Source organism: Talpa occidentalis, unplaced genomic scaffold (assembly GCF_014898055.3).
Source record: "Talpa occidentalis isolate TD23 unplaced genomic scaffold, MPIMG_talOcc4v2.1 talOcc4.4, whole genome shotgun sequence".
NCBI lineage: Eukaryota > Metazoa > Chordata > Mammalia > Eulipotyphla > Talpidae > Talpa > Talpa occidentalis.
In genome coordinates, this window is record NW_023604295.1 from 148,037,464 (window position 1) to 148,064,951 (window position 27,488).

The following is a 27,488-nucleotide window of genomic DNA, read 5'->3' on the forward strand; positions in this document are numbered from 1 at the left end:
GGGGCGCGTCCCGGACGGCTCACGTCCAGGCGGGGTCGGCGGCGCCCTGCGGGAGTGGGTGGCGTCATTGTGTGTTTTGAGGTTAGAGCTTAAACACCGGGTGTTGAAAATGGCAAAGCACCTCCCTGAGCGGTCGCAGAAACTCCCCCCGCTGCACTCAGGCCTCCACGTCTTCGCCTTGTTCCTCCAGAAATCACGTCATATTTTATAAATGAACGTTGACTCCTAGAAATTTAAAGTCATGCTCAAAACAGATGAGCTTAGAAAGCTGCCGTGGGGAAGCAGCGCCGCAGACCCGGGCCTGTCTCAAGTCGCTGCACGAAGAGCGCTCCGGGTGGCCGGCAGAGCTTCCTCCTGGCGCTGCATCCCACGCGTGCCGCTGTGCCCGGCCGCGGGGCTGGGCGGAGACAGAGTCCCCTGCACCCCCCTGCAGACGCCCCACCCTCCCGCAGGCCCCCTGCAGGCCCCACACCCCCACAAGCCCTCCCTCTTCTACGGGTGTTGTCAGTGCGTTGAACCGCACACAGCTGCCAATTTCCTGCAGGCCTGAAGGTGCCAGGACAGGCCCCTCAGGGGACTCCCGGACTCTGCACCCCCCAGGGAAGCTGCGGGCGGGGCCCCAAGACCCACCAGCAGCAGGGACGGGGGGCAGGGGCCTCACTGTGGAGGGGCAGAGGGCCCTGGAGCTTCCTGTCTGCGTGGGCGGGTGGGGGCAGCTCCCGGGCGCCCTGGCACGGGCGCCCTCCTCGTCCTGCCTGCTAATGGCCTGATTTCTCTCTTGCAGTGAAAAAGGCCATCGAGCTCAAGTCCAGAGGCGTGAAGGTGCTCCCCAGCAAGGACGGCAGCCACAAGCACTCCGTGTGTGAGTCCCTCGCTGCGGCGGCCGCTCGGGCGGGCACGGCTGCGGCCACTCAGGCTCGGCCCGGGAGTGTTTTCTGGGAGGGGACGCACTGACCACTGACCCCACAGGGCTGGAACAGGGTCCCTGCCCCTCTACGGGGTGTCCGAGCAGCCTTCCTCTCGCCCTCACGGGGCCACCCACACCCCTGCGGAAGGCAGGCGCCGGGTGTCCACCCCTCGAGGCCTCCCTGGGGCCCAGCCGCAGCCAGCAGCCCACCTGTGTTGTGTTCTTAGGCCTGAGACACTTGTCCTGTCACAGCCCCTCGTGCTCCCTCCATGCTCCTCCTGTGCTCCCCCACAGCTCCCCCATGCTCCCCTGATGCTTCCCCCGTGCTCCCCCGCAGCTCCCCAGGCTCTCCCCAGCCCCGACCCTGCCCTAGATGGTCAGGTCCTCACTCTGCCGCCTGCTCCTGGGAGTTTCCTGGGGTGCCGTCCCTCCCGCTCTCCAGTGCTCCCCCTTCCTGCTCTCCGGTGCTCCCCCCACCCATTTTCTTCCCTCCCTGCTCTCCGGTGCCCCCCGCCCCCCGCTCTCCGGTGCCCCCAGCAGTGTCGGGATCTGCGTGCTTCATCCTGGCAGCCGGTGCGAGGTGCCCGACGAGGGGTGCGATGTAACGGTCCCGCGATCCCCTGCGTGATGTAGTGGGTGTTGCACGAGGTTGTGCTGGTGACAAAAGTGCCTCCAGATCTAACAAGCAGACAAAGCGAGCGCACCCCTGCTGCCGCGTGACGCGGCGGGTGGCCTCTGCTGCTCTCTGCGGGCCCACGCTGGTGTCTGCAGGTGCTGGGTCCCCGGCCGGCGCCCCCCGCGGGTCTGAGTCAGCGCTCAAGGCTGAGCAGGGACCGGGTCCCCAGGGTACAGCCTCAGGCACGGTGTCCCGGACCCCTCGAGGCAAAGCAGAGCCTCACGCCGGGCACCTCCAGGAACCCCTGAGCCCTGAGGCTGGGGTCCCGGTCACGGCGCAGACCCCTGTCCCGCGAGACCCGTCTGCTGGTTCATGGACAGTGTCTTCTCCTGGCATCACGGGGGAGCGAGACCGAGACAGAGAGGCAGAGAGGCAGAGAGGGCATCTCCGGCTCCTGCAGCAGGGCACAGACTTGCCCGGGCCATTCCCTGGGATGAATCCCCTCCCGGCCCCGCCACCATGGGGTCCGGGCTTCAAGTTGTGCAATTCAGGGGCCCCGAAACACTCAGTGTCCCGAGGGAGGGACCCCCAAGCCCAAGAGCAGCTCAGGCCCTGGCCCCGAGCAGACGCCCTGAGTGTTCTGGCGCGACCTCTGCTGACGGCCTGGGGGCGCCGAAGGGCTCAAAAGGCAGGAAGGGGCGGAACGAGGTGACTGGGGGGGGGCGCTGCCAGGGGAGAACTCCTTGAAAACAAAGTCTGACGTCTGGGCACTGCTAGTTCAGGATGCCCCCGGGGAGGCGGCGTGTGCACGACCCTGGAGCGGCCGTGTGTGGTGGGACCGGGCAGAAGTGGCCGCGGGAAGGAGACCCAGGCGCGGGGTCCCCTGCGGCCGGCGCAGCCCCATGGCGCCCCCAGCCCCGGCCGTGGCTCTGCGTCGGGCCGGGGCCTAAGCGGGTCTCTGCTCCCACGACGGGACCGACACCGAGTCACACGCGGGCTTTAGGCCTGTCCTGCCCCCCCGGGGCTGAGCTGGACTTTGTCAGACGTGAGAACGAGTCTCTAGGGAAATGAGGAGCTGAAGGCGCCGGAGTCTTGGCAGGTCAGCAACGCGGTCGCGGGGGCGCGACGGGATATTCAGCAGAGGGGTGACCGGGAAGCGGAGTTAGGCGTTTCCCAGAGGAGGGACACGCCTGCGCCCAGACAGGGGCTCAGTTGCCGCCAGGACGCTGCCTCTCTGCGTCGCTGCCACGCGCGACGGGGGCTGGGACGTCCCCCCGGGCTCCAGAGCCTGCAGACCGCGGGCCGCGGCGCTGGCCTCGTCTCCGTGAGGAGCGACGGCCAGGCTGCTAACGGGGGCCGGAGCCCCAGCACCAGGGTCCCCAGCGCCAGGCCGGAGCCCCAGCACCGAAGCCCGGGTTGAGAGGAGCCGGTCTGCCCACCCCAGTCCCTGGCCGGGTGCGCCGCCCGGGTCGCCCCGAGGCTCTGCCCGGAAGCCCTGGCCACGGGCCTTCGCTCTGGTCACTGCCCGAGCCAGATGCTCGGCTGCGCCTGAGCTCCAGGGGTGAGTCAGGGACTGACAGGCTCTCCTCACCCACCCCAGAAGCCCACGCGTGTGGCGGCGACGAGGTTTGGTACCAAATGCCCAGAAATGTTCCTTCTCCGGTTTTGTTTTTGAAGATGTTGTTGGATGTAATCACCTGTGACTGGCAGGCCGGGGCAGCCGCAGTGAGGAGCGACTGCTGCAGAGAACCCCCCCCGGGCTGGGCTCGCGCTCGGCGCCCTGGATCCTGCCGTGAAGCAGGTCCGGACAGTAGGAGAAATGATCGTCCCATTAACCTGCACCCGTGGGGAAAGGTTTGCTGAAACAAGAGGGGAATGGCCCCCTCTCCTCTGTTCCATCGTAAACGCAGTAACACGGGGTTTTGCCACTGAGAGGCCGAGCTTTCCGAGCCGTGCGCTGGAGCACGCGAGGCGGTGCAGGCGCCTCACACGCCAGGTCAGAGAATTGCGCCCGCAGCTTCTAACCAGGCTCTGTCACCGCCGGAGAGAACATCTGAAACGCGGGGGGAGACTTGCCCTGTTGGGAACCGCTGTCTGCCGGGGAGCGGCTCTGCTGGCCACGGGCTGCGCTGGACGGCGTGTCCGTCACTAATGCGCGTCTTTGTGCGGGATCGCGCGAGACCCAGCGCCCCTCCAGGCACGCGGGGCGAGGTGACGGACCTGGTCGAGGAGCGGCGGGACGCTTCCGTGGGCGTCCGTGGCCGTGGGGAGGGAGCAGCTCCCCTCCGAGCGCCTGTTTATCGCCACGGTGACTCGGCAAAGGCTTCGGCCCCCAGGAGCACGTGCTCTTAGTATTTCCATCGCTTGGTGCTTTGTAGGAGCGCAACGTGTCACATGTATTTTTGTGAAATTTTATAAGAAATCGGTACTCCCACCTCACGATCAGAAAGGCGGACCCCGAGGGCCGTGGGGTTGTGGCGTTGGGTGTGGACGAGAGAGATGTCCCGCGCACCTGCCACCCCCACAGCCACCGTCTCCTCTGAATTGACTGTAGGTTCCGGGAAGCGTGAACAGAATCTGCAGGAAGGCTTCTGACCCCACCCCCTTCCCTGAGGTGGCGCCTTCCGAGGCACCCCAAGGAGGTGGCGGCTGACCTGGGACCGCCAAGGTCCCCTGCGGTGTCACCAGCTTGAGCTGCGCGCCAGGCGAGTCCCCGGGGACCGGGAGGCGCCCTCCCCCAGGCCCGCACGGCCCTGCCCTGCACCACACCCTCCCCATCGCTGCGGCCTCGCGGTGCAGAGCTCGCCCCGTGAGCCGCGCCTCTGTCCTGACCTGGGGCCGGTGTCCGGCCCGGGTTGGACTCTGGCCTGTGTGGAAGGCAGAGTCGGGTGAAGGTCCTCACTCGGCACCCCCATGGGTGCCAGATTTCCTGGGAATTCAAATGAGCTGTGGGTGGTAACCCCGAAATTACAGAAGTGAAGCTGAATTCAAATGTGAAAGAGTAAAAGACATCTGTTGTACAAATTCCTAACTGATCTTTTCCAAAATTCTTAATCTTTTATATCTAATTTGACTGCATATTTTTAGGTTTAAAATGGGCAATTTCATGTTCTTTACCGCTGCTTTGCCTGCAGAGTCACACTCTCACCTCTAAAACGATGATGTTTCAGTATTTGAAAGTATTCCCCATTTTTTTTTCTAATCCAAATTAATCATCATACTCGTTGGATTAGAAGATAATTTAATTATAAATGATTATATTTATTTGGAATATCACTTATTTTTTTCAGTTTTAGTTCAGTTCATGGACAGTTCATTGAGTTCAGTTCATAAATAGAAAGCTCACGGAGAGAGGCAGGCAGTGGTAGTTTTTGCTGCAGAAGAAAAATAAGTTTTATATATTATATATATAAGATTTATTTTATTTATTTATGCATCAAAGAGTTGGGGTGCAGGCCAGAGGTGGGGGGGGGTGAGTGGATTCACCAGAGACAGAACGGGGGGCAGAACAGGCAGAAGGACCGAAGCACAGTGCTGAGGGGAGCGGGGGAGACAGGAGAGGTCTGCCGCGCCGTGTGGGTAGCTCCCTGGCCGGGGACTGAACTCCTGCTGCAGTGGCTGCCGATCGCTTCACAGCGCTGAGACTGAACCCCTGCGCCACCAGGGAGGCCCAAAATAAGTTCTATTTTAAGCTCTGTGAAAATACATGGCAAGCAAGAGATAAGCTAAGATCACGACATTAGGTGATCAGTAAAGTGTATGCACGCGTTGCTCGTGTGCTACGTGCACGTATGTGTGCATTGTGTGTGTCGCGTGTCTGTGCATTGCATGTTGTGTTACATGTCTGTGTGTGCATTGTGTGTGAGTGCGTGTGCGGAGGGGCGTGCCCCCTCTGTGAGCACGGAGGACTGCGCACTGACCGTCCTTGCGGGGCGTTCTGCCTCCTGAGACCAGCTCCCTCGTGCTTGGAGCCGGCCGCCTCGAGGGCGTGGAAAATAGCACAAACCGCGCCACGCCCACATCAGATCCTTTCTCGGTGCGTGTGAAGAGCACGGCTTTAACGAAATGAAGGTTCGAATGTAAGAAATTTCCCACACGCCCCCCAAGAAAGCCGTTGCACCGTTTTCTGGCCTGAGCGCTCGCAGGGCCCGGGGCTGCTGGCCGGGAGAAGACCCCGCGTTTCTGTGCGTCTGCGAAGCGGGCTCCGTGCGTCGCGAGCTTGTTCACCCGTTACCCTTAAAAACAAGACCGCGAAGAACAGCAGCACCGGGCGCCGCGTCGGGGAAGATGGAGCGGCGCCCCCGGGCAGGGGCAGGAGACCCCTGTTGTAAACTGCCGAGGCTGCCGGCTGACCGCCGTCTGCACCCCGCTTGTCACGCGCCCAGGGCGCTCAGAACGGGGTTTCGCTGTGATTTATCTTCCCAGCAAACTTCCATTCCTCACCCTGGGGCACAACGCGCCAGAATCCACGGAAGACTCATCTATAACATTTGCGGCGCTGTAGTCTCAGGCTCCGTGCTGTTCCCGGGGCAGTGGACTGAATGAAACCCACGCTGAGGGGCGCGGCGGGGACACAGGCAAGGTCTGCTGCGCCCTGCGGGTCGGGTCGCTCCCTGGCCTGGGACTGAACTGGCCGGGGGCTTCGGCCGAGGGAGCAGCTTCCACGTGGTTTCTCCCCGCGCCCCTCGGCCGTGCAGACGCGCGCCAGCGTGTCTCCGCGTGTTCTTATGAAACAGGCCCAGATTTTCCTCAATACCGTCAGCCTCCAGAATGACCACTTCCTTTCCTCCCCGTGGAAACGAATGGATGATGCCCTGTCAGTGTCCTCTGCCCCTGCCGCGGGCGCTGTCACAGCAGAAGGGCAGACTCCCGCTTCCGGGACTGGGACAGCCACTCGTGGCCGGTTCCCGGCGGGCACTTTGCTAAAACGAGCTGAGCACACGGACAGTGTGAGCAACTCCTTTTCATATTTTCTTACTCAGCAAAGGGGTATAATGTGCAAGTTCTGTGTAAAGCACTACAAAATCGCTCGAGATCGAAGTGTCAAAGTCTGCAAAGGATGCACCTGGGAACTGGGCTGTTCTGAGCCCCGGGGAGGCCTCCCGGCTTCCCCAGCCTCGGCCCCTGACAGCCAGCACCCCCCATGCACGTGCCCCGTGAGAGCACACGCCCACAGCCCCCACTCACACGCACAGTGCACCCAGGTGCCTGCCCACATTGAACATGTGCACACAAGTGTCAACACACTTGTTCACCACACATCATGCACTCACATGCCCCCGCATGTCATGCATGCAATCAGCACACAATGCAACACAGAGGAAGGCCACGGTGCACATGTGTGCACAGATACACACAGATGTACAAACAGCACACACGGTGCCCGTGCGTGCACACATGCCAGCTGTCCTCGTGCTGACCGCCCTCTCCTGGCTCCTGTCCTCCCTGCGTGGCCTCCTCCTCCCAGTCTTCCACCCACTTCTTTGGGTAACGCCCGAGTCTCCCTCTGAGGGATGGGGCCGTCCGGGCACCTGGATGCCGCTGAGTACGCAGTGGCCGTGACTCCCTGTAGCAAGCTCGTCTCTGCAGCCAGAATCTGTGCCATGCAACAGTTTCCCCAGACTTTTAAAATATAAATTTTGGGGCCTCCCTCATGGCCTAGGGGGTAAGTCTCAGCACTACCACCTCGAAGGCCCTCCATGGTGGCCCGAGTTCGATCCCACCCAGGGAGTGACTCAGAGACTTTGATGGAGACTTGGCTCGGGGCCGGGCCCGGCAGAGGGAGCGTTTCAGGCCTCGGGTTTCTCCGGGGCCAGCCAGGGAACAGCCCTGCCGTGGCACCAGACAAGGGCGAGAGGCGAGGGGGCAGGAGCAGATCCCCTGCAGCCCTGACTGTGGGTCTCACTCTGAGGGGGTACCCCGCTGTCCTGCTTGCTCACGCGTTGCAAACCCAGCCACGTGACCCGGGAAGGCCACCAGGCCACCCTGCACTGGGCTCTGGCTGGGCTCCTAGGCGGCAGGGTCATAGCGTGAGTGAGGGCTCCTCCCCAGCCCCTGCTGACCACCTGTCCCCTCCCCTCTGGCCACCCCACAAGGTGGACATCATAACTCTCCCATGCTAGAGCAGAGGCCGCACAGGACCAGGGAAGGAAGGTGTGCCTGGCCCGGCCAGTGAGTCCCCAGGAGTCCCCTCGCCCGGGACCCAGTCCTGGCTCAAGACGTCCACGCTGCCTGGACCCCAGCCCCCAGCAGCACCTCAAGTGCTGCCCAGACAGTGCCATGCAGCAGCACCCCACGGGCTGCGCTTCTGGGGGGCCCTGCACCCGAGGGCCCTGCTAAGCACAGAGCAGGAAGGGGCTTGATGGCCAGAGACGCGTTTGTCCAAAGCCAGCAGCACGAGCAGCTTTGTGCTGAGTCCGGAACCCCACTGTGCCGGAGCTGACCAGCCGAGCTCCTCCTCGGGGCTGACCAGCCGAGCTCCTCCTCGGGGCCACGTTTCCGCACTTGCCGCCTCTGTGACGCCCTTTCTCTGGCAACGCGGAGGCCCGTGGGGCGTGCTGCTTGGCGCCGCCTGATTTTCCTGCCCAGTTCAAGCGCATCCTGGGAACTTCAGGCGTTTGCTGATACTTTTTCCTGAGGCCGGCAAGGGAATGGGTAGAATCGAGCTTGAAATTGATTGGAGCTTGGCAGAAAAGCGCGTCCCGCTAATAGAAACGGCGTTACTGTCTTGTGCTTGCTCTGCCACATCCCGCAGCCTCCCTGCAGGGGGGCGTCTCCGGGTTTGCTGTGTTTGCAGAGAACAATAAACCCTCCCGGCTGGGCTGGTCACGGGAACAACTGTTTGCCTTAGACGCGCAGGGAGGTCGGGTGCCTGCGTCAGACCTGACAACTCAGCGGCGCGTGGATCATCGCAGCGCGGCGCAGGGCGGCTCCGGCCCGCGGGAGAGGGAGCTGCACTCTGGAAAGGCGGGTGCAAAGGCTGTTTGGTGGCGGCTACTTCTGTCTTTCTCCTGCCCGAGGGCCTCGGCCGAGCCTTCCTCAGGCTGCGCGCCCGCCCCGGCCGAACCCCCGCGGGGGGTGCCCTCTCGGCCCTTCGCTCAGACACTCTGTGCCGCTGCCCTGGCGCTGCCTGTCCCGTCCGCTCCGAGCTGCCTCTGTGGCCCGTGGAGCCGACCCTTCTCTTGCCCAGATCCCCGGGGTCTTCGCCCATGCCCAGCGCTGCCCTGGACGTCCAGAACCTTGATTTCTCGTTGGTAAATGGCTGAGGGCTGCACTAGAGGCGAGGAAGGTTCCTGCTGGGTCACCCCAATATCAGGCACCCCAGATTCCTTTCTGCAGTTCCCCAAGTCCTCTACTGCCAGCCAGTTTCTTTGTGATTTAAAGATGTTTCTGTCCTTGTCAGGGGCCACTTAATTCCCGAGCCTGCGGGTTAGCCGGCTCCCGTAGGCCCCTCGCCGCGCTCCCACAGGGGTCCCTCCTGGGGTCCCTCCCAGCACCCGCAAATGTGGGCCTCCCAGCTGTGTTTGCAACTGCGCAGACTCTCCATCAGTGCTGACCCGACGCGGGGGAGTCACTTGTCATCATGATGCTGTCACAAAGCAGTCGCACCCGGGGGACAGGAGTGTGAAAAGGCAGCTGTTTGTGAAAGTGAGACTTGCTGCCCAATGAGCTGCGGGGGGGTGACTGCCAGCGTGACGCGGGGAGCCCTTTCCCGCTCTGAAGTCTGAAGGGAGGCGAGGACGATGCGTCCAGAGCCTCCGGGGGAATGAGGTTTGCGTCACTTACGGTAACTCTGGGCTGGAAGTTTCAGGTGTTCGGTGACTTGGTCTTTGCAAAAAGGGAAGAAAAAACGGGGCGGCCTGCAGGCTGCTTCTCAGAAGTGGGAAATCGGGGCCATTTTCATGTCCGGGTTTGCAGTGCACTGGCTTAGGATGCACAGCCATATGTTGAATAGTTTCTCTCTTTGAGGGATTTTGTTTAATTAACGAAAACACGGTGAGCGAGATCTGGTGTGTCGCTCTGGACACGCTGCACCAGAGCCGCTCACCAAGGCCAGCGAGGCGGGACCCCCAGACCAGTCCCGCAGGCGCTGGGCAGCAGCCAGCTGAGGGCAGGCAGGCGCCGGGCCTGCCCTGGCCAGGGCCGTCAGGGTGGGGAGCAGGTGGAGTGGCGACCTGCGGGGGCCTGTGGAGCCTGGCCGACTGGCCCCCCTGCCACCTCCCGAGCCTGCGGGGGGGCTGGGACCTGCGCCCCTCATGAGCTCCTGCCTGCTCTCTGGGAGGCTGGCCAGTCTCACCAGGGCCTCCCCAGGGCTCTCGCCACCAGCCCCCCGACGTCTCGCTGGCTTGGGCAGGGTGGCAGGGCGCTCTGAGTTCATGCGAAAGTTAGTTCCTCCCCTAAAGCTTCCACAGAATCATCACTAATCCCTGTTTTTAACTTAATTTCTCTTAACATTGCAGAACTGATTTTGTTTTTCCTTGATTTTTAAAGCACACTCCCTGCGTGCTTGGAAAATGTGTGCACCCACACCGCGCGCACACGCTCTGACCCTTGTGCTTGGTGTGAGACGAACGCCACGCACCCCGACACCACGGACGTGGCTTCTGGACCCCACTAAAAGTTAATTCATAAGCTTCCCATCTCTGTGATGTCCACACCTTGACTGACAAAGTCACACGCAAAGTACTTTGGAGCTCAAGCTGCAGCTGCCTTAAGACACCGTGGAGCAGGGCGCCGTGGCCTGGGCGTGCGTGAGCGCCTGAGCCAGCGGCGGCGACAGTGCCCCGCACACCCGCGGCCCCACGCACAGGTCCCGTCACATCCCCTGACAGGACCCACCTGCTCAGCCGCTCTGCGCCGCACCGGCTGGTCACGCCGGTCACCGAAGCGCCGCCAGGTTTCCCGTGACGAGCGGAGGCGCCCATGGGTGGGCTGACGCCGCCAGCTCCAGGCACGGGAGCAAGTGCTGGCTTAGCCGGAACCTCGCTGGGGTCGAGACTCCACCTGGGAATGAAAACCAAAGTAAATATCCAAGTGACCTGGCAAATTGGCCGTGGCCCTTCAACATGTGACGACGTGTGCCGAGTCCCTTGAAGACCCAGCGTGCTGGGGTCACCGGGGGGGCCTGCCCAGGCCTCTTCCAGTTGCTGTTCTTCAACTGGAGCCCCGGGATTGCGGCCCCGGGCCCCGGGGAGCTGTGGCGGGTGCATCTGGAGGGGGACCTGGGCTCAGGTGCCTGACCCCGTGCTGACCAGAGACAGCATCAGAGGAAGCTCTAGAAAGGCCACAGTTCTAAAAACAGCTCCAACCTTGCAGCGCGCAACCTGAAGTTCTCCGTTGCTGAGACGGAGCACAGGCCGCTGGGTGGATGGGGCTGGCGCTGGCGCGTGAGCCCCGAGGAAGCGTCGTTTGCCGCTAGAAGCTCTTCCAGTGTCTCTCGTTGAGTTTTAATGGAATTTGAGCATTTTTAATAGTCCCGAGAGTGCTCATGATGCTTTCAGGTAGCTAAGGGGGGGTCCCCTTTCAGGGGTGCTGCTTTATGCAGTCAGCAAATGTTTATGAAATTCCAACCAGACGCTGGAAAGTTCTAGGCTCTGGGACTAGGGCGAGTCCTCTGGCGCTTGTCTTCCGAGCTGGGAGGGGACAGAACAAGCGCAGAGCTGGGGTCCCGGGCGGTGAGACAAGGCCTGACGCCGCGGCCTGAGGCCCCGAGCGCGTTAGGGGCGGCGCCTGCACTGGACCCCGCCGTCCGCAGCTCAGGCCTGGGCGCGCTTCACGATGCCCTGAGAACACACCGCGGCCCCCGGGGAGGGTGAGCACTTCCCGGCTGGGGCACAAGTGGGGGCACCTAGGTCTCTGTGCCGCCTTGGGGGCCCTGGTCGTGCCCGCGGATGCAGAGGACACTCTGGGGGCTGCTTGGCCAGCCGGGGGTAGCCTGTCCCCAGGAGCCGCAGGCGCCGCGCGGGGCATGCAGTTGGGCAGCAGGCGTCCAGGGGCGACACCGCGGAGGCCTCGGGTGGGACCAGCCTGCCGCCCTGCACAGGCTTGCCCTGCCCCTCCCCGCTCCCTCCCTGCCCCCTCCCCGCCCCCTGCCTACCCCCACCCCTCCCTGCCCCTTTGTGGCGAGGGCGTCCCTGCCATGACCTGCGTAACCCTTGGGAGCAGCGGTCTGGCCCCGGGGGGTCCTGCCCAGCCACCTGCCTTGACGTCCAGGCCTCCCTCCAGGCCCCCTGTATGTGGGCGCCTTCACACTGATATCAGGGTGACCCGAGGCAGTGACTCGGCCCTTGGCTATCGCAGAGGGGACATCTGACCAGTCATCAGGCGCTCGGGCTGTGTTCCCTTTGCTGGGCCGCGCCAGCTGACCGGCCTGGAGCCCGCCGCGCCCCAGGCTCCTGGAATCGCCTATCTCGTCCTGCCATCCGGGCCACAAGGGAGGGTACAGGCTGCGGCCAGACTCCTGGTCTCAGGCCACCGCCCACACCCACCTGGCTGGCCAGGTCACCCGCTCGGGCCTCACGCGGGGGCACCTCGACCAGCCCTGGACGCTCCCGCCGCACGAGGGACACAGCTCCCAGCAGCCCCAGGGACAGCTCCAGGCCGCGCCGGCCTCCCCAGGGCCCTCTGGGCAGAGCCGGAGCAGTGGCCGGTGTGGGGAAGACGAGGGCCAGGCGGGATGGGGCACCTGGCCCCACCTTCCCTCCGCCCCGGCAGCCTCCTGGGGGCGGGCGGGGAGCCGCTCCGCGGAGAAGCCCAGCGGGGCCTGAGGAGGGGGCGCGCAGAGCCCCGGAGCCTGCCTGTGGCGGGAACCCGGAAAGTGACTCCTTTGCAGGGGCTTCCCGCGGCCCGCGGCCGGGGAGAGTGAGGGGAGCAGACACACGTCAGGGATGTTCCGGCCCATCCCAGCGAGGGCACCAGCAGGGTTATTTCCACTGCAAAAGGAAATGATTGTATCTTATAGAGGCAAGCCCCCCTTTCCAAACAAGCTTCTTAGTCCTGAAGTCGAGTAGGTTTTGTTTTCATCTCTTATTCCATAGCCGCGCAGGCGCAGAGCGAGGGGAGATGCAAATCAGGAAGGGGCCATTTCATGAAAACCTCCTTGCACCACCCAAGGCCCCATTCGCATCGGGCCGTGGCTGGGCCTTCTCTGGTGCGGCTGCCGCTTCCGGCCTGCCCTGGCGGCCTCGGCCTGCCCCTCCACCCCGGAGACTGTGGACACTGGTCTCCGCTGCTGCGAGGCCCCCAGCCAACGAGCGTGCCCCCCCAGTTGGGTCTGGCGGGGTTCAGCCGACTGTGCTGGCAGAGCATGTGCCTGCAGCTGTGCTGCTCACGCATGCGTCAGCTCCTGGGACTGCAGGTGGCCACGGCCACGTCAGAGTCCCCCCCACGAAAGGGCAGCTCTCGGCTCTGCAGAAAGAGGCTCAGCAGTGAGACAGGCCGCGACCCCCGGGGGCAGCTTCCCTGGGAAGTGTGAACGTGTTTAAATGACTCATTCCGGATTGTTAATCCCCAGGGGCGTCACTGCTGTCTGTTCTTGCGTTGCCGATATAAGGCTCAAGGCTTAAGGACCCGTGAGGGCCCAGGAGACACCACCCACTGCCCTCTCACCGCGACAGCAGCGACTGGCCCGGCCCTGGCCACCCGTGTTGCCCGGGCTCCGGCCGCCAGGGCAGGGACCTCAAAGTAGGGAAGACTCAGCAGTTGGCACAGACACAGCTGATCCCAGGAGCTCAGGCCACGATGGCAGCGGACAGCTTGACAGCGCTGAGACGCAACCCCTGCGCCACAGGGGGGCCCACGAGACTTTCTCTCACCTCCCTCAGCAGAGGCCCCATGTCCCCATCTCAGGCATGTTCTGAGTCCAGGGCTCGGGACTTCAACTTGGGGATCTGGGGGTATGATTCAGCCTGCACAGGAAATTGGTCCCATTTATATTTAAATAAATTTACTGATGGGAAAGCGTGGCTGTTCATCATTTTGTTATTTGCTTTCTGCGTGTCATGGCTTTCCGGGCCCTTCTTTCAGCCATTTCTCTCTCCCTCTGTGTTAAGTACACTTTTTTTTGTAGCGATGCATTGGGGTTCCCTTCGCAGGTTCTCTCGTGTGTAATCTGTAGATATGTTCTTTGTGCTGCCCTGGGGGTCACACAGAAGAGCCCCAGTGACGGCGTCTCCCACGGAATCAGCGTAATAGTAACCACAGCAGACACCACACCCTCTGCAGTTCCAGTGAGCTCCCTCAGCTTTCTTTTGCTGATGTCTTCGTGTTCCCTCCTTTCCGGTGAGGACTAGCTCTGCTGGATGGAAAACCCTCAGTTGACCGTGTTTGTTTTCTCTCCGTGTTTAACTTTATCACCACGTAGGCTTCTGACCGCCAAGGAGCCTGCTGAGAAGTCAAATGATAGTTGGATTGGAAATTTGCTGTTCATGATAAGTTGTTTTGCTCTTTCTGCCTTCAAAATTGTCTTTGTCTTTTGACAGTGTAAGTTTCTTGTCACGGGGCTAGTTGAGTCTATGCTACTTGGAGTTTATTGTGCTCCTCGGATTGGTGTGTTTATCTCTTTCGTCAAAGTTGAGAATGGCCCCCCATTATTTATTCACATTCACATTTAATACAGTTGCCTCGAAGTCTTTGTCTGGTGCCGCTGATGCCTGTGCGTCTTCAGGGACTCATTTGGATATGAATGTTGACCACGTTTCCTTGTTTCTTTGTATGTCTTCCGATTATTGTTAAAAATTGAGCATTTGAAAGAAACCCCTCCCAGGCTTTGCAGGGGGGTGTGGAAGACCATTGCTAATTAGCGCTTCCCTTGAGATTAGCCTGGCAGGAAGACGTGTCCTCTCAGACCCTGCCTGTGCATGTTCTGCTGGGCTTGTGTGAGCTTCCAACCCCACCCTCTCCCAACTGCTTTAACACACGGAGCCCCACCCTGCCTGCTTGGCGGGGTCTTAACTGTCTCACTGTGTTCTTATCTTGCTACCAGGCACCCACATGGCTGCCGTCCCCTGCCCTTTATAAATGCAGTGGTGGTTGGTGCAGCCTTCCCTGCCTGCCAGCCACCTTCCCCTTCTGCACTTCACATCAGGCAGGACGGAGTCAAGTCAGGCAGCCGACACAGGCCAGATCCTCGCCTCAGCGAGGACCCTGGGCTGAGTCCTCTCCACTGTGCTGGGTCATGTAGGGAGGGCGTCGGGCAAGGGCCTGAAAAATGATTAAATTTAATCCAGCTGAACTGTATATAAATGCTGAAGGAACTTGCACTCGAGATGTAATATAAGGATGTTTCTTATAGTACATGTGACTCTGTCTTCACTGATGTTTGCTGGTTGCTCTAGATTCTGGATAATTTCGTCAAAATACACTTCATAGTCATGCTTGTTGGTTGGTATTTCCATGGGGACAGTGGGTCCTGGGCTGCCTGTTGCATCATCTTGCTCATGTCACTCCTGAACTTGTGACTGTTTTTAAGTTGGGTTGAGCAAATTAAATATTTGGGAAAGAAAATTTTTAATTTCAACCTATCTTTCAAACTACACAGCAAAATATTTTAGATGATATAAAAACTTAATGAAAAGGAAATAAAATCTCTAAGAGATATAGGTTAATGAAACTGTAATGATGAAATATTTCCCAGGCACGCATTCGTCGACTGCGGTCTGTAAGGGTTGTAGTTAATGAAGGTTTATGTCCATATCCCATTTCACCCTCGTTTAGCAATAAACACTAACTCTTGCTGTCATTATTGGTGTTTTATTGTGCAGAACTTAATAAGATGCTTATAAAGTTCAAATCTACCCACACTAATTTTTTTCTTGTTTTGGAGCCATTGTATATGTGGAAAAATTGTTTGTACGCATGCGTTATAGCTGCAAGTGATAAAATCGTATGTTCACACGTGTTTGGGCTTTATGGAATGTAATTTTCTGGAAAGACAGAAGCATCCTCTTGGTTGGGTCAGACTGGTTCAGTAGGGTCCCTCGAGGGACGCTGGCCGCTCTATCTGATCAGCAAGTGCACCCTCCACAAGCTGTTCGGTAGCAGCACAACATCCCAAAAGGAAGACAGCTTCCTCCTGGGGCAGATTCAGGAAATGCTCCAGCGTGTCTGTGCAAGAAGAACAGCACTCTTATTAGCTCAATGAAAATCATGTTTGATGTTTAGAAGATAATAGGTAATTTTATTTAAATTATTCCTTGTATCAGTCTTAACAGACAATTAATGTCTCTATTTCACCCTGGGGAATGCATGAAGGCTTCCTTTGACATCAGCTACGGCCTGTATGCCATGGTGCTATTTTCTGCAACCATATTATTAATTGCAACTTGTCATAAGCATAATCATAATGAGAAATGTTTTTAAATTAAATGTAAACCTCTTCAATGAGGAAAGAGTTCAAGTAAAAAAATCTTAACACCTTCTCACTGGGTAAAAAGTTATTGTTCGACAGGAATAATAGATTCCTTTTAACCTAGCTAAGCTGTCTTAAATCTTGACGTATATTTTAAATCCTAATTTAAGAATAACACCTGCCTAATGTAAATTTATCTCCTGGATAGTTCCTCAATAATTAAAGGGAACTTTAACTATGTTTCTTTCCGTTACAGTGAGTCAAGGAGGTGTTGCCTTGGCCTCTGACATGTGTCCAGACCCTGGGGTTCCAGAAAATGGAAGAAGAGCAGGTTCTGACTTCAGGTAGGGGATGCAGCCATCATTTCAAAGCGTGCTGTTTTTCCAGCACGTATAATTTCAGCGCGCCGCTCTTCTCTCCTTTGTCTTTCTCACTCAGAATACAACTTCTGCTTATTATGCAGCCGTGCTATTTTCTGAATCCTAAAATACATCGTGATGAGAAATTGCAGATTCTCTGCAGTTGATGCCGTTCGCTGTTTGAACCACCACTGAAATTTTAGCTCTAAATGTTCAAACTTTGTCTCCAGGCTCTTCCCCCTTCTGTTTTTAATTAGGTACCTTTCAATATATGGGTGTATTTTAGTTAATGTTTAACAAATTAATGGGGCAAAAATTTAACCAAAGCTACAGTCTTCTCATTAAATAAACTTGTGCGGTGGTGAACGCCAGTGGCACTCAGTGGTGCTGTGTCCCCTCGGCAGCATTATCCTGACTGGACGCCGCTGTCTAGTGGTTCCATTGTGGATGTAGAGTGACTGCTGGAGTGCTGATGGTGGCAATGTTTGCATTTTTTATTATTTGTGGAAACTGAACATTTTCCGGCTTACAAGGTGGACACTTGTATTGTGAGGCAGCTGCAAAATCCAAGCGTGCAGGACGCCCAAATCCAAGGTCGCACGGATGTGATTTCTCGCCTTATAATCTCACCGTCTTGAGAGCAAGGGAGGGGCGTGTGCAGAGACCCAGGCCAGATCTGGGCGCCGGGAACCGCCAGGCGGCAGCGCTGCCCGGGGAAGGGCCGGTGGCCGGGCAGCTCTGGCATCTTCGGAAAGCACAGCAAAGAGCCGCGCTGAGGGGTGCCTAGTGGCGCAGGTCAGGCTGTGCTCCCACGGGCAGGGGAAACCGCGCGGGTGTGAGCCTGACCGCGCGGGCCTCCCAGCTGGAGGCCGGCTGAGAGCAGGCAGTGTGGAGGGGCCGCAGGGTCCCCACGGGCGCTGGGACATCACGGCCGCGGGTGGGTCCGCGCTCCTTGAAGCAGAGCCTGAGCGGGGATCTTACACAAGACTCTGGGGAGTGTGCGCCCCACAGGAGGGAGGAGGCTCCAGAGGGGGCAGAGTGAGGGGGGCAGGAGCTGGCTGAAGGGGGCACGCCCCTGCCCCTCGGTTCTGGAGCATGCTAGGGGCCCAGCTGGCTGCCGGCTGCCACTGCCCGCGCCAGCTCGGCTCCCTCACCAGCCCAGGGCACTCTGGAAGCACCGGGGTCAGGAGCAGCCGTGGCTCACCCCAACCTGGTGCGTTCTGGCGTGTGGCTCAGGCGGCCGACATGGACGCCGGAGTCTCACATGGAGAAGAGCGGTCAGCTGGAGGCACTTAGGACTTTCACCTCCAAAGCGGAAGAACATGCGTGGAATGCCACCTTCTTGCAAGAGCCCCTGCAGGGTTCTGCCCTCTGTAATCCCTTCTTGTCTCAAGTCACCTCCATTTGCCGACTCAGGAAAGACGCTCTCCAGGCCTCACTCCCTAAGGACCCGTCGCCTTCCCGTGGCAGGCGGCCCCGGAGCTGCATCGTGAGTGACGGGTCCATTTTCGCTCCTCCAGGACTGACGCTCACTCCTCCAGGACATGCACGAGGGTCTCCATCCCTGTCTCGTAGGGGAGGTGGTGCTGGCACAGGCTGCCAACCAGTGTGTAGGAGGCGCCCTGCCTGTCTTTTACTCAGCCATCCCCGACATTCTTCCCCTGAGCCTGGACACCTCCTGGTCTTCCTGGCAGAGCTCTGCTCTTCAAGACAGCAAGTTACATTCCACCTGACAGTGCCACGCTGCTCAAATTGCATCCTCTGGCGAGAAGAACAGAGAAGCTGCTGAATCTCCCGAAGGTAACAAGGACTTCAGGGCCAGCGCTGGCACGAGCAGTGAGGGGCCTTCATCCGCGTCTCAGATGGCCACTGGCCTCACCCCGTCTCGCAGTCACAGCCTGGCCCCTGTTAGCCTCCGGACCACTCAGCCTGAGGCAGTGCTGGCGTCTCGGGGGAGGCGAGCTGGCGACTTCTCTTCTTACTGTCCCGGGAAACCCCTGTGCTGTTGACACGGCTCTGAGCCCCTGGGAATCAGACAGCACAGCAGCTGGAAAAATAACTTGAAAGGTAAAATATTCTGTATTTTCATAAGAAAATACAGGTAGCGTTTTGGTAGATTTTGCAGGACGTTCTCCTTCATCCTTGGGGTGATCCTGTCAATTGCAAATAATTCTGTCCAATACGAATGGCTTTTTCCTTTGCCTGAAGGCACCGGCCAGGACATATAGTACAAGGTCACATTAGAACTTCTGGCACTGGGTGACCTTGGGTGGAAGATTCTGGCGCATCGTTAGGCGTGACTGTGGTGCTGAGCCTCCTTGGGCCTCTTTTATCACCTTGGGAAAGTGTTTCTACATTTCATTTGTCACATCATGTCGCCTTGATTAATATTTTAAAAATGCTGCCTCATCTATGGTTGAAAATAATATTCCAATAACCTTTCCAATGATTATGTAATTCTTTTTAGATATTATAACAGAAATTACCAATTAAATTTTCTTAAAGGTTAGTTGAGATATAAAATATGAAATCACAAGAACACACATCTTGTAGGTCAGTGCATTGAAATGCGCTGGCCCAGTGTCCCGTCTGTCCCCCCTGTGATACCCTACCACTGTGCACTGGCCTTTCGGTGCATTTAATGCACAATATCGCGTCATGTTTGTTCATGACGTAGCTTATCAGGAAAACTCTAAGCACTGCAGTTTGTAGAACGCAGTAACAAATACAACTTTTCAAAAACACTAGTTGTGATTGTACAACTTGGAATTTATCGCTGGCTGCAAGGCTTGTCAGCTGTCTTCCTTGAGTTGCTCACTCCCTCGTTCTTTGGAACGTGTCGAGGAATACCGGCGTCTCAGCAACACCAGCTTTTTATTTTTTCAAATAAAGAGACGTTCCAGGGAAATAAAGGTGTGACGTTCCGCTCACACCTCAACAGTTTCTCCTGTGCTTCCTTCCTCGAGGTCCCCTGACGTGCATTTGAAATTCAGGGTTAAGCATCATAGAATTGATATGTTTTCCTGTTTCATCAAGGACTTTCTAACATGACACTGGCCTTTGATTTCCATGTTTAGTTGTTGCTGGGGCCGTTTTGCTCTTGCCCGGATTCACCTTCATACGCTCGGTTCTGCCCACCTTTGTGTTCGTATCATCAGTAACATCTGGAAAAAGGCAGATGCCATCTCAGCATGCCTATGATGAGCATCATTATCAAATAACCAGAGCCTCTGAGGGCCCCTCACCCCCACCCGGTCTGCAGCTCGCGTCTTAGAGGGAACAAACGCACAGGGCGGGCCGGTGACGCGGCTGCATGGACTCCGTCCTCGGTTGGAGCTTTGAGGGCGCAGAACCGGTGACCAGTGGAACGTGCCGCTGTGCCCAGCTGAATTAAATTCAGTGTCACACAAGTTGACAGTTGGAACCATGGGGGTGGTCCTGGGGTCCGATGTGCAAACTCTGTGTTTGTCCAGCTGAGTGTGTTCTGTGCGCACGGAGCCCACGCACAGTCACCCGCCAGGCCACACGGCGCCGCGTGCAGGTGGCCGGGCTGCAGGGCCTTGCTGCGCGTGCTGGTGTTAGACGGGGGAGGACCAGCCTGGGTATTTTAAATCTTTCTGAGACTTTTTTCATGAAAGGCATTTCAGCTCTTTCTAAACTCTTGTAATAAATCAAACTGAATGACTAACATGTCCTCCAAACTAATGACCAGAATTGTCAAGAGGAGAGGATGGGATTCATCTGTAGTTAGTGCTGTAATTGCGTGTAATTTGGGGTTGCTTTTGTTTGAAAAGAATTTATTTTATTAGGTTGATAAAATATTTCTCATCTGATTTTATTTATAGTATTCTTCTTGTTTCTTTGGAAATCTTTTCTTTCCATAGACCATCTAAATATTAATTCCGCTAGTATCTATAAAGAATTCTAAATGAACGGTGTCCAAGAGGATAAGCTTTCTTATTTGAATTCAGATCAATTTTGGAGCCATTTTCTTCACCATCATCCACTGTCTAAAAGACAAAGTATCCTCATTAGAACTGAGTGTTTATGAGCAGATGGATGGAAAAATTCAATTACCAACATGCACAGGATGGAGCTGGAATCAGGATGGAGAGCTGACGGGTGCACGGACATCTGTCATTCCGTTTCCTGTTGGTGGGACGTGAGCCAGGTACAGGCGGATACAGCCACCCCACGTCCACAAATACAGCTGTGAGATCCAGAATGATGACAGAGCAAGATATTTCTGGTTATGCTCAGAGCTGGAATTTGAAACTAAATGTCATCAATCAACCGCAAATAAGTCATTATCGACTTTAATGGTTTCAGTAAGGAAAATTGCCATGGCTGGATGTTTCCACGTCCCTCACGCTGACCCGCGAGCAGTTTGTGGACACCTGTGTAGCTTGTCCGGTGGGGAGGAGTCCGGACACGGGTGAGGTCCAGCGGGTCCGGCTCTGGCCCGGGTGCAGGAAGGGAGGCGGAGCCCCTGCTGCTCCCCGTGGGCGAGCCTGGCCGGTCCACTAGGACGCTCTACAGCCCAGCCCCCTGCGATGGCTTCCTGCACGAACATCACTCGTGTCAATGCAAGGGTTGGGGACATTATTATATGGAACTAGGCCCGTTCGCGCTTTTTAAAATTTTTATTGGCCCTGTTTTAAACCAGTGTATGTCCCAGGAATTGGCCGTGCACTTAGGCATCTGCTTCCCCCGCACGGTGGTCGCCGCCCACGGCCCAGCTTCTGTCCAAGACCCCACGGTTGGCTCCCTTGGCCCACTTTCCCCTCCTCCCCTTGGGCTCCTGCGGACACCAGGCTGCTCTCTGCATCTCAGTTTCTGTTTTGCTTCGCTAGAGTGTTTGCTGTCTTTATCTTGCACACACTTGTGAAAGCATTTGGTGTTTGCCTTTCTCCATCTGACTTATTTCCTTTATTATAAGCCCCCTGGAGCGGAATACTACGCAGCTAGGCAGAGGCACAGCCTTGCCATCGGCCACGGGGGATGGGCCTTGGAGCTGGCGGCGCTTCGTGTGCATTTCCCGCCTGAGGTCTCTGAACACGAGCATTGCTGCTCACATGGAGTAGATGCTGACGCTGAATTTAGGGGTGTCCCTCTGTTTCCCGCTCTCTCTGGTTCTTCCCCCTGTGCTCCCCCCAACCTGTGATGGGGCCTCACTGTCCAGTTGCTCTGAAGTTTCCTCTGCCTCACAGCAGCCCTGGGCGGGCGCCTCGCATTCAAGTGAAGCCAAAGGAGGTTTTTTCTGGAGCCAAAGCAATTTCTCATCTAACTCTGGGTGGAAAGGATTGTTTTCTTGTAAAACAAATCATTCTTTTCCTGTAAGACGTATTTTTGAAATATTACATCACGGACTATAATATGTCATTTTGAAATATAATGTCACAAGAATATAATATTTTTCTAAAATATAATTACTCTTTGTGGTCGTAGCATCGATTCTTTACTGAGGCCTTTTGTTTTGCTCTTTGTTGGAAATTTAAAAAATCACAGTGGCGAGAGCACCGAACAGGCCGCAACCCGCGCGTGGCCAGAGCACGTGGCTGTGGACCCAGGCGCATCCTGCAGCAGCTGCCACCACTGGCCCCTCTGCTGCTCTCGCCAGGAAACCGCCTGCCTCCTGGGCCCCACGGCCCCATCCTGCATCTGCGTCCTGAGCCTCGGGAGCGCCTCGCTGGTTCCTGCCCCGGGCGTGCCCGGCCCTGTCTGTGTGGTGCTTGCGCGGCAGCACACGGTCTGTCCACTGTCTCCCCACAAGCGTGTCGGGCCCTCGTGGTCACCCTGCTCTTCTCTCACATGTTTGCCTCGCAGTGCAGGCAGGAGAGCTCCCGAGAGCCAGGCCCATGGGCTGGGTGCCGTGCTGAGTCCAGGCGGAGCTGACTGCCCGCACGTCATGCTGACAGACACCGGCGGGACTCGATGGGCGGCCGACTAGGCGGCAGGGCACGCCGTAGCCCTCACGCCTCTGCAGCGTCCTCCACGGCTGACGTGGTGTTTTCTGTTTTGGCTGCTCAGGGTTGGCGCGAGCGTGCAGTTCTCCTGTGAGGACAACTATGTGCTCCAGGGCTCCAAGAGCGTCACCTGCCAGAGGCTGACCGAGACGCTGGCGGCCTGGAGCGACCACCGGCCTGTCTGCCGAGGTGAGCTGCCCCCACGGCCGCCGCCTGGGCCCCTGCTGCTGGGGCCACAGGCACACACGCCAGGCCTCAGGCGTCAGAGTCCGGGTGCTGGGGTCAGAGTCCGGGTCGGGGGATCAGAGTCCAGGTGTGGGAGTCAGAGCATCCAGGCCTTGGGGGTCAGAGTTCGGGTACGGGGGTGCGGGGGCGTCAGAGTCTGATGCAGGGATCAGAGTTCAGGTGCAGGGGCCAGAGTCCAGATGTGGGGGTCAGAGTCTGGGTGCGGGGGTCAGAGTCCGGGTGCGGGGGTCAGAGTGTCCAGGTACAGGGAGCCTTCCTAGCTGCCCGGTCTGGAAGAAGCCCCGCGGCACCCGCCCTGCTGGAGAGTGGGGACCCGGGGCCTGCATGTGACCTCCAGCCAGTCTGGGGCGTTCGTGGGACTCACAGCCCAGGGGCAACATCACTCCCTGCAGACGCACCATCATGCCGGCGCTGGGAGCTACAGGGACACCCGCGTGCCCGTGGGAAGCCCTTGCACAAGCATGGCGGCCGGGGCGGGGTGCGGGGCGGTGGTGCCCGGAGGGCCAGCGGGAGGCAGGGCGGGCAGGGGCCGGTGGGAGAGCAAAGCCAGAGTGAGCTGCAGGGCAGGGTCCCAGGGAGCTATTTGGGGAGGACGAGGACTCGCCGCAGTTAGATGGTGTCAGGGAAGGCGACCGCTTGGAAACTCTCAGTGCTGACTGGACACGCCGGGACCCAGGGAGCGGCTCCCCGCCCGGGGTACCCGAGGGACCCTGCCCCGGGCGGGCAGCCGATTCCGTCTCATCTGTTTACTTTGATGACTTGAGTAAAAGTGTGGGTAAAAAGAGCCAAAATCTTATTTAATACAAAAAAGAGTTGCAAAAATAGGGATTTATTTCTAAGAGAGCAAAGACAGAAAATTCTTTAGACGACTCTGGGCGAGAAAGCTCCTTGCAGGGCCTGCGCTCCTGCTCTGTGCGGGGCAGCGCCGTGTGGACCTGGACATCCAGTGAGCGAGCTGCTCCCCTCCGATATTTTACCTACAGTTATTTCGCAAAAATATAACCACGAAAACTCCCGTGTCCCCAGGCAGCGGGAGGGGATTCTCGCAGAGAGCTGGTGGCCACTTTGAATAAGTCAGTTTCGGGGTGACGCTTCCAGCAGCCTGGGGCGCCGGGCGCGGGCAGGAGCACGTGGGGGCGGGGGCGGGCGGCACGCGAGTCCCAGCTGCACACGGTCCTCGCATTGATGCTAATTTGAAATCGCGTCAGCGAGTATTTAGAGAGCAGCGCTGATTCTGCTTACAGCAGCTGCTCAAGAGCAAATCTGGCCGCGCGTGAGCGTCTGACGTGCAGGCGCTGGGACTTGATTTTTCCGGGAGCTGCTCTGCGGCGTCCCCTCGTTAGCGTCTGTGCCCGAGTGTCTTCAGGGAGTCTCCCGGGTCTCGCCAGCGTCCTCTCTCGGAAGCTGTCTCCAGAGGCGGGCTCTGCCCGTGAGGGTCAGGCCCGAGGGCACCTGCTGCGTCCAGCCTCGGCCAAGGAGCGCCGCGTGCGGGAAGCGAGGCCGCCTGCTCAGAGTCGCGCCCAGAGGCCCTTGCCGACCCCGTGTCGTGGAGCAGTTAGAGCAGACTGGCGAGAAGTCGCCTGCTGCCGCCTCTGCACCTTCTCACCCGTGAGAGCCAGGGACCGTGGCAGGCAGCGTTGAGGGTGCCCAGCGGAGGGGAGGGCGCGGCCGCGGGGAGCGCTGCCCCTGGAAACACGGGCTGCGGCGGGTCGTTCCAGCTCAGGGGGTGCCGGCAACCGCGTGACCCGTATTCGTGTCGGTATAAACGGGGCCCGCGTCCGCCCCGGGGAGCAGGAGAAGCCGAGAGTTGTTCTCCCGACGCCTCCCCTCCGAGACGGCCTGGAGCTTGGACCCGGTTCTGTTTAGTTTGGGGCGGACCCGCCGGGGTCCCCAGGGCGAGTCCCCGCCGCCGCGTCTCCGAGGCGAAGCGTCGCTCCCTCTGGCCCCTGCTCGCGGAATCAGCTTGTTCCGCTGCCTGCTCAGGCCCAAATGACTGACGTTGAGGCTGGCGCCCAGGCTGCCACTTGATTTCCAAAATGGCCTTTTGATTTGGGGGAAACGCACCCCTTCTTGCAGCGGAGGCTGAAATAGATCTTGATTGGAAATGTCGTATTTATTGAGTTATGCAATTCGTGTAATTTGCTTTGTCTTTCAAATTCAAGGTATTTTCTTTGTCCTTTTGGAGTCTGCATTCCTACTTTTTTAAACGTCCAGTGATGTTCTCGGTCCACCTGCGTGCTGCTCTGAAAGGCGTCGGCACAGTTTATTGTGGGATGGAGCCTCAGATGGGAGAGACATTGGGCTCTTACGCCCCCCGCTGTGGGACGGCTGCACCCCGCAGCCACCGCCGCCCACTGTGCCAGCCTCTGCGCCCCGCGCACAGAGACCGTCGCCTGGAGCGGGGCTCGGAGTGGCCAAGGGGCCAGCCCTACCCAGCGCGGCCATGGGCGAGCTCGCCTGGGACCGTGGCACAGGGCGCGTGTCTCCTGGGCCTCAAGGGCACGTCCCGCTGACGCACCAGGACCCACAGTGGCGCCTGTTTCGCTAATGGGACAAAATCTGCAGTTCTCACTTTGATGCTGAAGGGCGGGAAGCAGCAACTGCAGCTCCCAGGCCTCGGCCCAAGCAGGGAGCTGCCCGCCCTCCGGGGCTCGCTGGGCGCCCCGGGCAGGAGGCAGGAGTCCTGGGGGCTGCCGAGCCGTGTCTCCGCGCAGCGTTGCCGGCCGTGGGCAGAGGCCTGAGCCCCGCGTCAGGCCCACGAGCTGGCCCACGAGCTGGCCGGTGGGCCCGGAGCCGTGCTGGGAACGACGCCCCCTCTCTGTGTTTCAGCTCGAACCTGTGGGTCCAACCTGCGCGGGCCCAGCGGCGTCATCACCTCCCCGAACTACCCCGTGCAGTACGAGGACAACGCCCACTGCGTGTGGGTCATCACCACCGCGGACCCCGACAAGGTAGGCCCTGGCCGCGCCGTGCGGCCGTCTGTGGGTGAGCGGGTCTGGGCGCAGACACTCGGGCCGTGCTCCGCGCGGGCCCTGCTGGCCCTGCTGGCCCTGGGCCGTGTCTGCCTCTCCTGCCCACGGCGCACGGGCGAGTCGCGTGGCTCCTTCAGGTGAGGAGCGTGACGACTGGGGGATAAACTCACTGCAAAGCGGCCGCCACGACACGTTGACATTCCCGACCACTCGCGGTTTTCTGGTGTCGGAATTTCTGAATCTGTCCCTTCACCACCTTTCAGCGTCGTGCTCTCCAGCCGCCGGCTGCGGGGCGCCCAGATCCACCCCGTGGCTGGACTTCTGCGCCTTTGGCCCCACCCCGGCCTCCCCGCCCCTGGCCTCCCGCCCCCGGCCTCCCGCCCCCGGCCTCACTGTGTGTCTGAGTTGGGTCTGAGACGCCACTGAGATCCCACGTTTTTCATTTCACATCCTTGTATTGATTTGATTTTTTTAATAAAAACTTGGTCTAAAAACCAAGTATGGATTTCACTAAATTAAATAACATGAAGGGGAATAGTTTTTAGTAACAGTCACCCAATGTCCTGGGCCCATTCAAACGGTCAGTTTCTGGGTGTTGCCGGGAGGCCCATGTCTGAAAGGCTCACCTCCACTTTTATTTTCATTGAAATATTTGTCAGATTTAAATACATTTATCGGGAAGCTGTTGAGTTCTCAGATCTCAGAGGCCAGATTCTGATTTTGACTCCGGCACCTCTTGCTGTCTGCTCCAGCGTCTCAGTTCTGACTTACGTGAAAACAGAAGCTTTTGTCGCCACAACTGACACTCGCTCAGGGTTGTGTAGGTTTCCCTTCCCACGCGGGACCTCTTGGTGGCGTTGACGCCCACGGAAGCCGCCCCCTCTCGCTGTCCCTCGGCTGCGCCTGGTGTCCAGGCCAACCCCGCCCCGGCTGCTGCGGGCCTTCTCCTCCCGCGGGCCGTCCCACCCCGGGCCGCAGCCCTGCCTCCGAGGCGTGGGCCCTGGGCAGCTGGTGGAGGCCCTGGGCCTCGGGTGCCCACCTGTGAAGGGAGATGCTGACGGGTCAGGGGGTGGCTGGATGCTGCACCGCCCCTGGTCAGCCGGGCTTCTGTCCCCGCGTGGCCACCCCGGTGGGGCGTGAAGGTTCAACGCAGAACATCTGAAGGCCTGTGGGGTCTCGTTTCGTTTTGTTTCCAACGAGTGAATCACGTGTCTGTGGCGTTTACGAGAGCTTAAGGTCAGATGGTAAAATCTTAGGGGCAGCACGACCGCGGCCTGGCTTGTGGGCATCTGTCGGGTGGGAAGGGCTGGTGCACCTGCTGTGCCGCTCCCCTGAGGGGCGGGGAGGAAGCGTCTCTGTGTTAAGGACGTGACATCGCTGGGCATTTTGCAAAATGCTCAGTCACGCTACATTTGCAGTTTGGAAGGCAGCAGACCTCTTTACTTGAACGCGTATTTTTTAAAGAAAAAAGTTAAAAAGAAGTAATTCGATTAATAGAGGATTTATTGGGACACCCGCTGGACGCCCACCCACGGGGCTTCTCCCCCGTCCTCTCTCCTGGGCGCGCTGTCAGCAAACGGGTCGAGCGTGTTCTGCTTTGGAGGAAAACCGCTGGCGAGACGCAGGACTGCCGAGCCCTTCGGGGGCTTCCTGCTGAGGGGGGGCGGCCCTGGCGGCCTGGGGTCACACGGGTGCTGGGGTCACACAGGCGGTCACATGGGCGCTGGGGTCACACGGGTGGTCACGCAGCTGCGGAGGAAGCCAAGCGGCGCCAGAGCCCATGAGCCCGGCAGGTCTCCGCCCAGCCCTCGGCTGGAGGTGGGCAGTGGCGCACTCTGGCCCTGTGGTCAGATGGGTGTGCGTGTGGTTGGTGGTCATCTTGAAGCCGGTTTGTAAGCCTGACCAGAGAGCACAGTGGCAGCTGAGGGTGGCGTCTGCGACATGGCCCCACGAGTCTCAGAGAGGCCTCACTTCTCGCTTGCGTCCATGGGCTCTGTGCGCTCTGTGTGCGTCGGGACGGGCTCTGTGTGCGCTCGGCCACTTCCGAGCACGATGGCCTGCACACCGGGAGCCGC

At 59.0% G+C, this 27,488-nt stretch overlaps 1 protein-coding gene across 1 annotated transcript in view; it reads left to right on the top strand.

The window, feature by feature from the left end:
* Positions 1–27,488, top strand: part of CSMD1 (CUB and Sushi multiple domains 1) — a 629,723-nt gene that overhangs the window by 488,310 nt on the left and 113,925 nt on the right. Inside the window, exons 7-10 of the mRNA XM_054701136.1 lie at positions 785–862; positions 16,127–16,214; positions 22,260–22,384; positions 25,271–25,392. Coding sequence (XP_054557111.1) covers positions 785–862; positions 16,127–16,214; positions 22,260–22,384; positions 25,271–25,392 — 413 coding nt within the window. The remainder of the gene's footprint in view (positions 1–784; positions 863–16,126; positions 16,215–22,259; positions 22,385–25,270; positions 25,393–27,488) is intronic.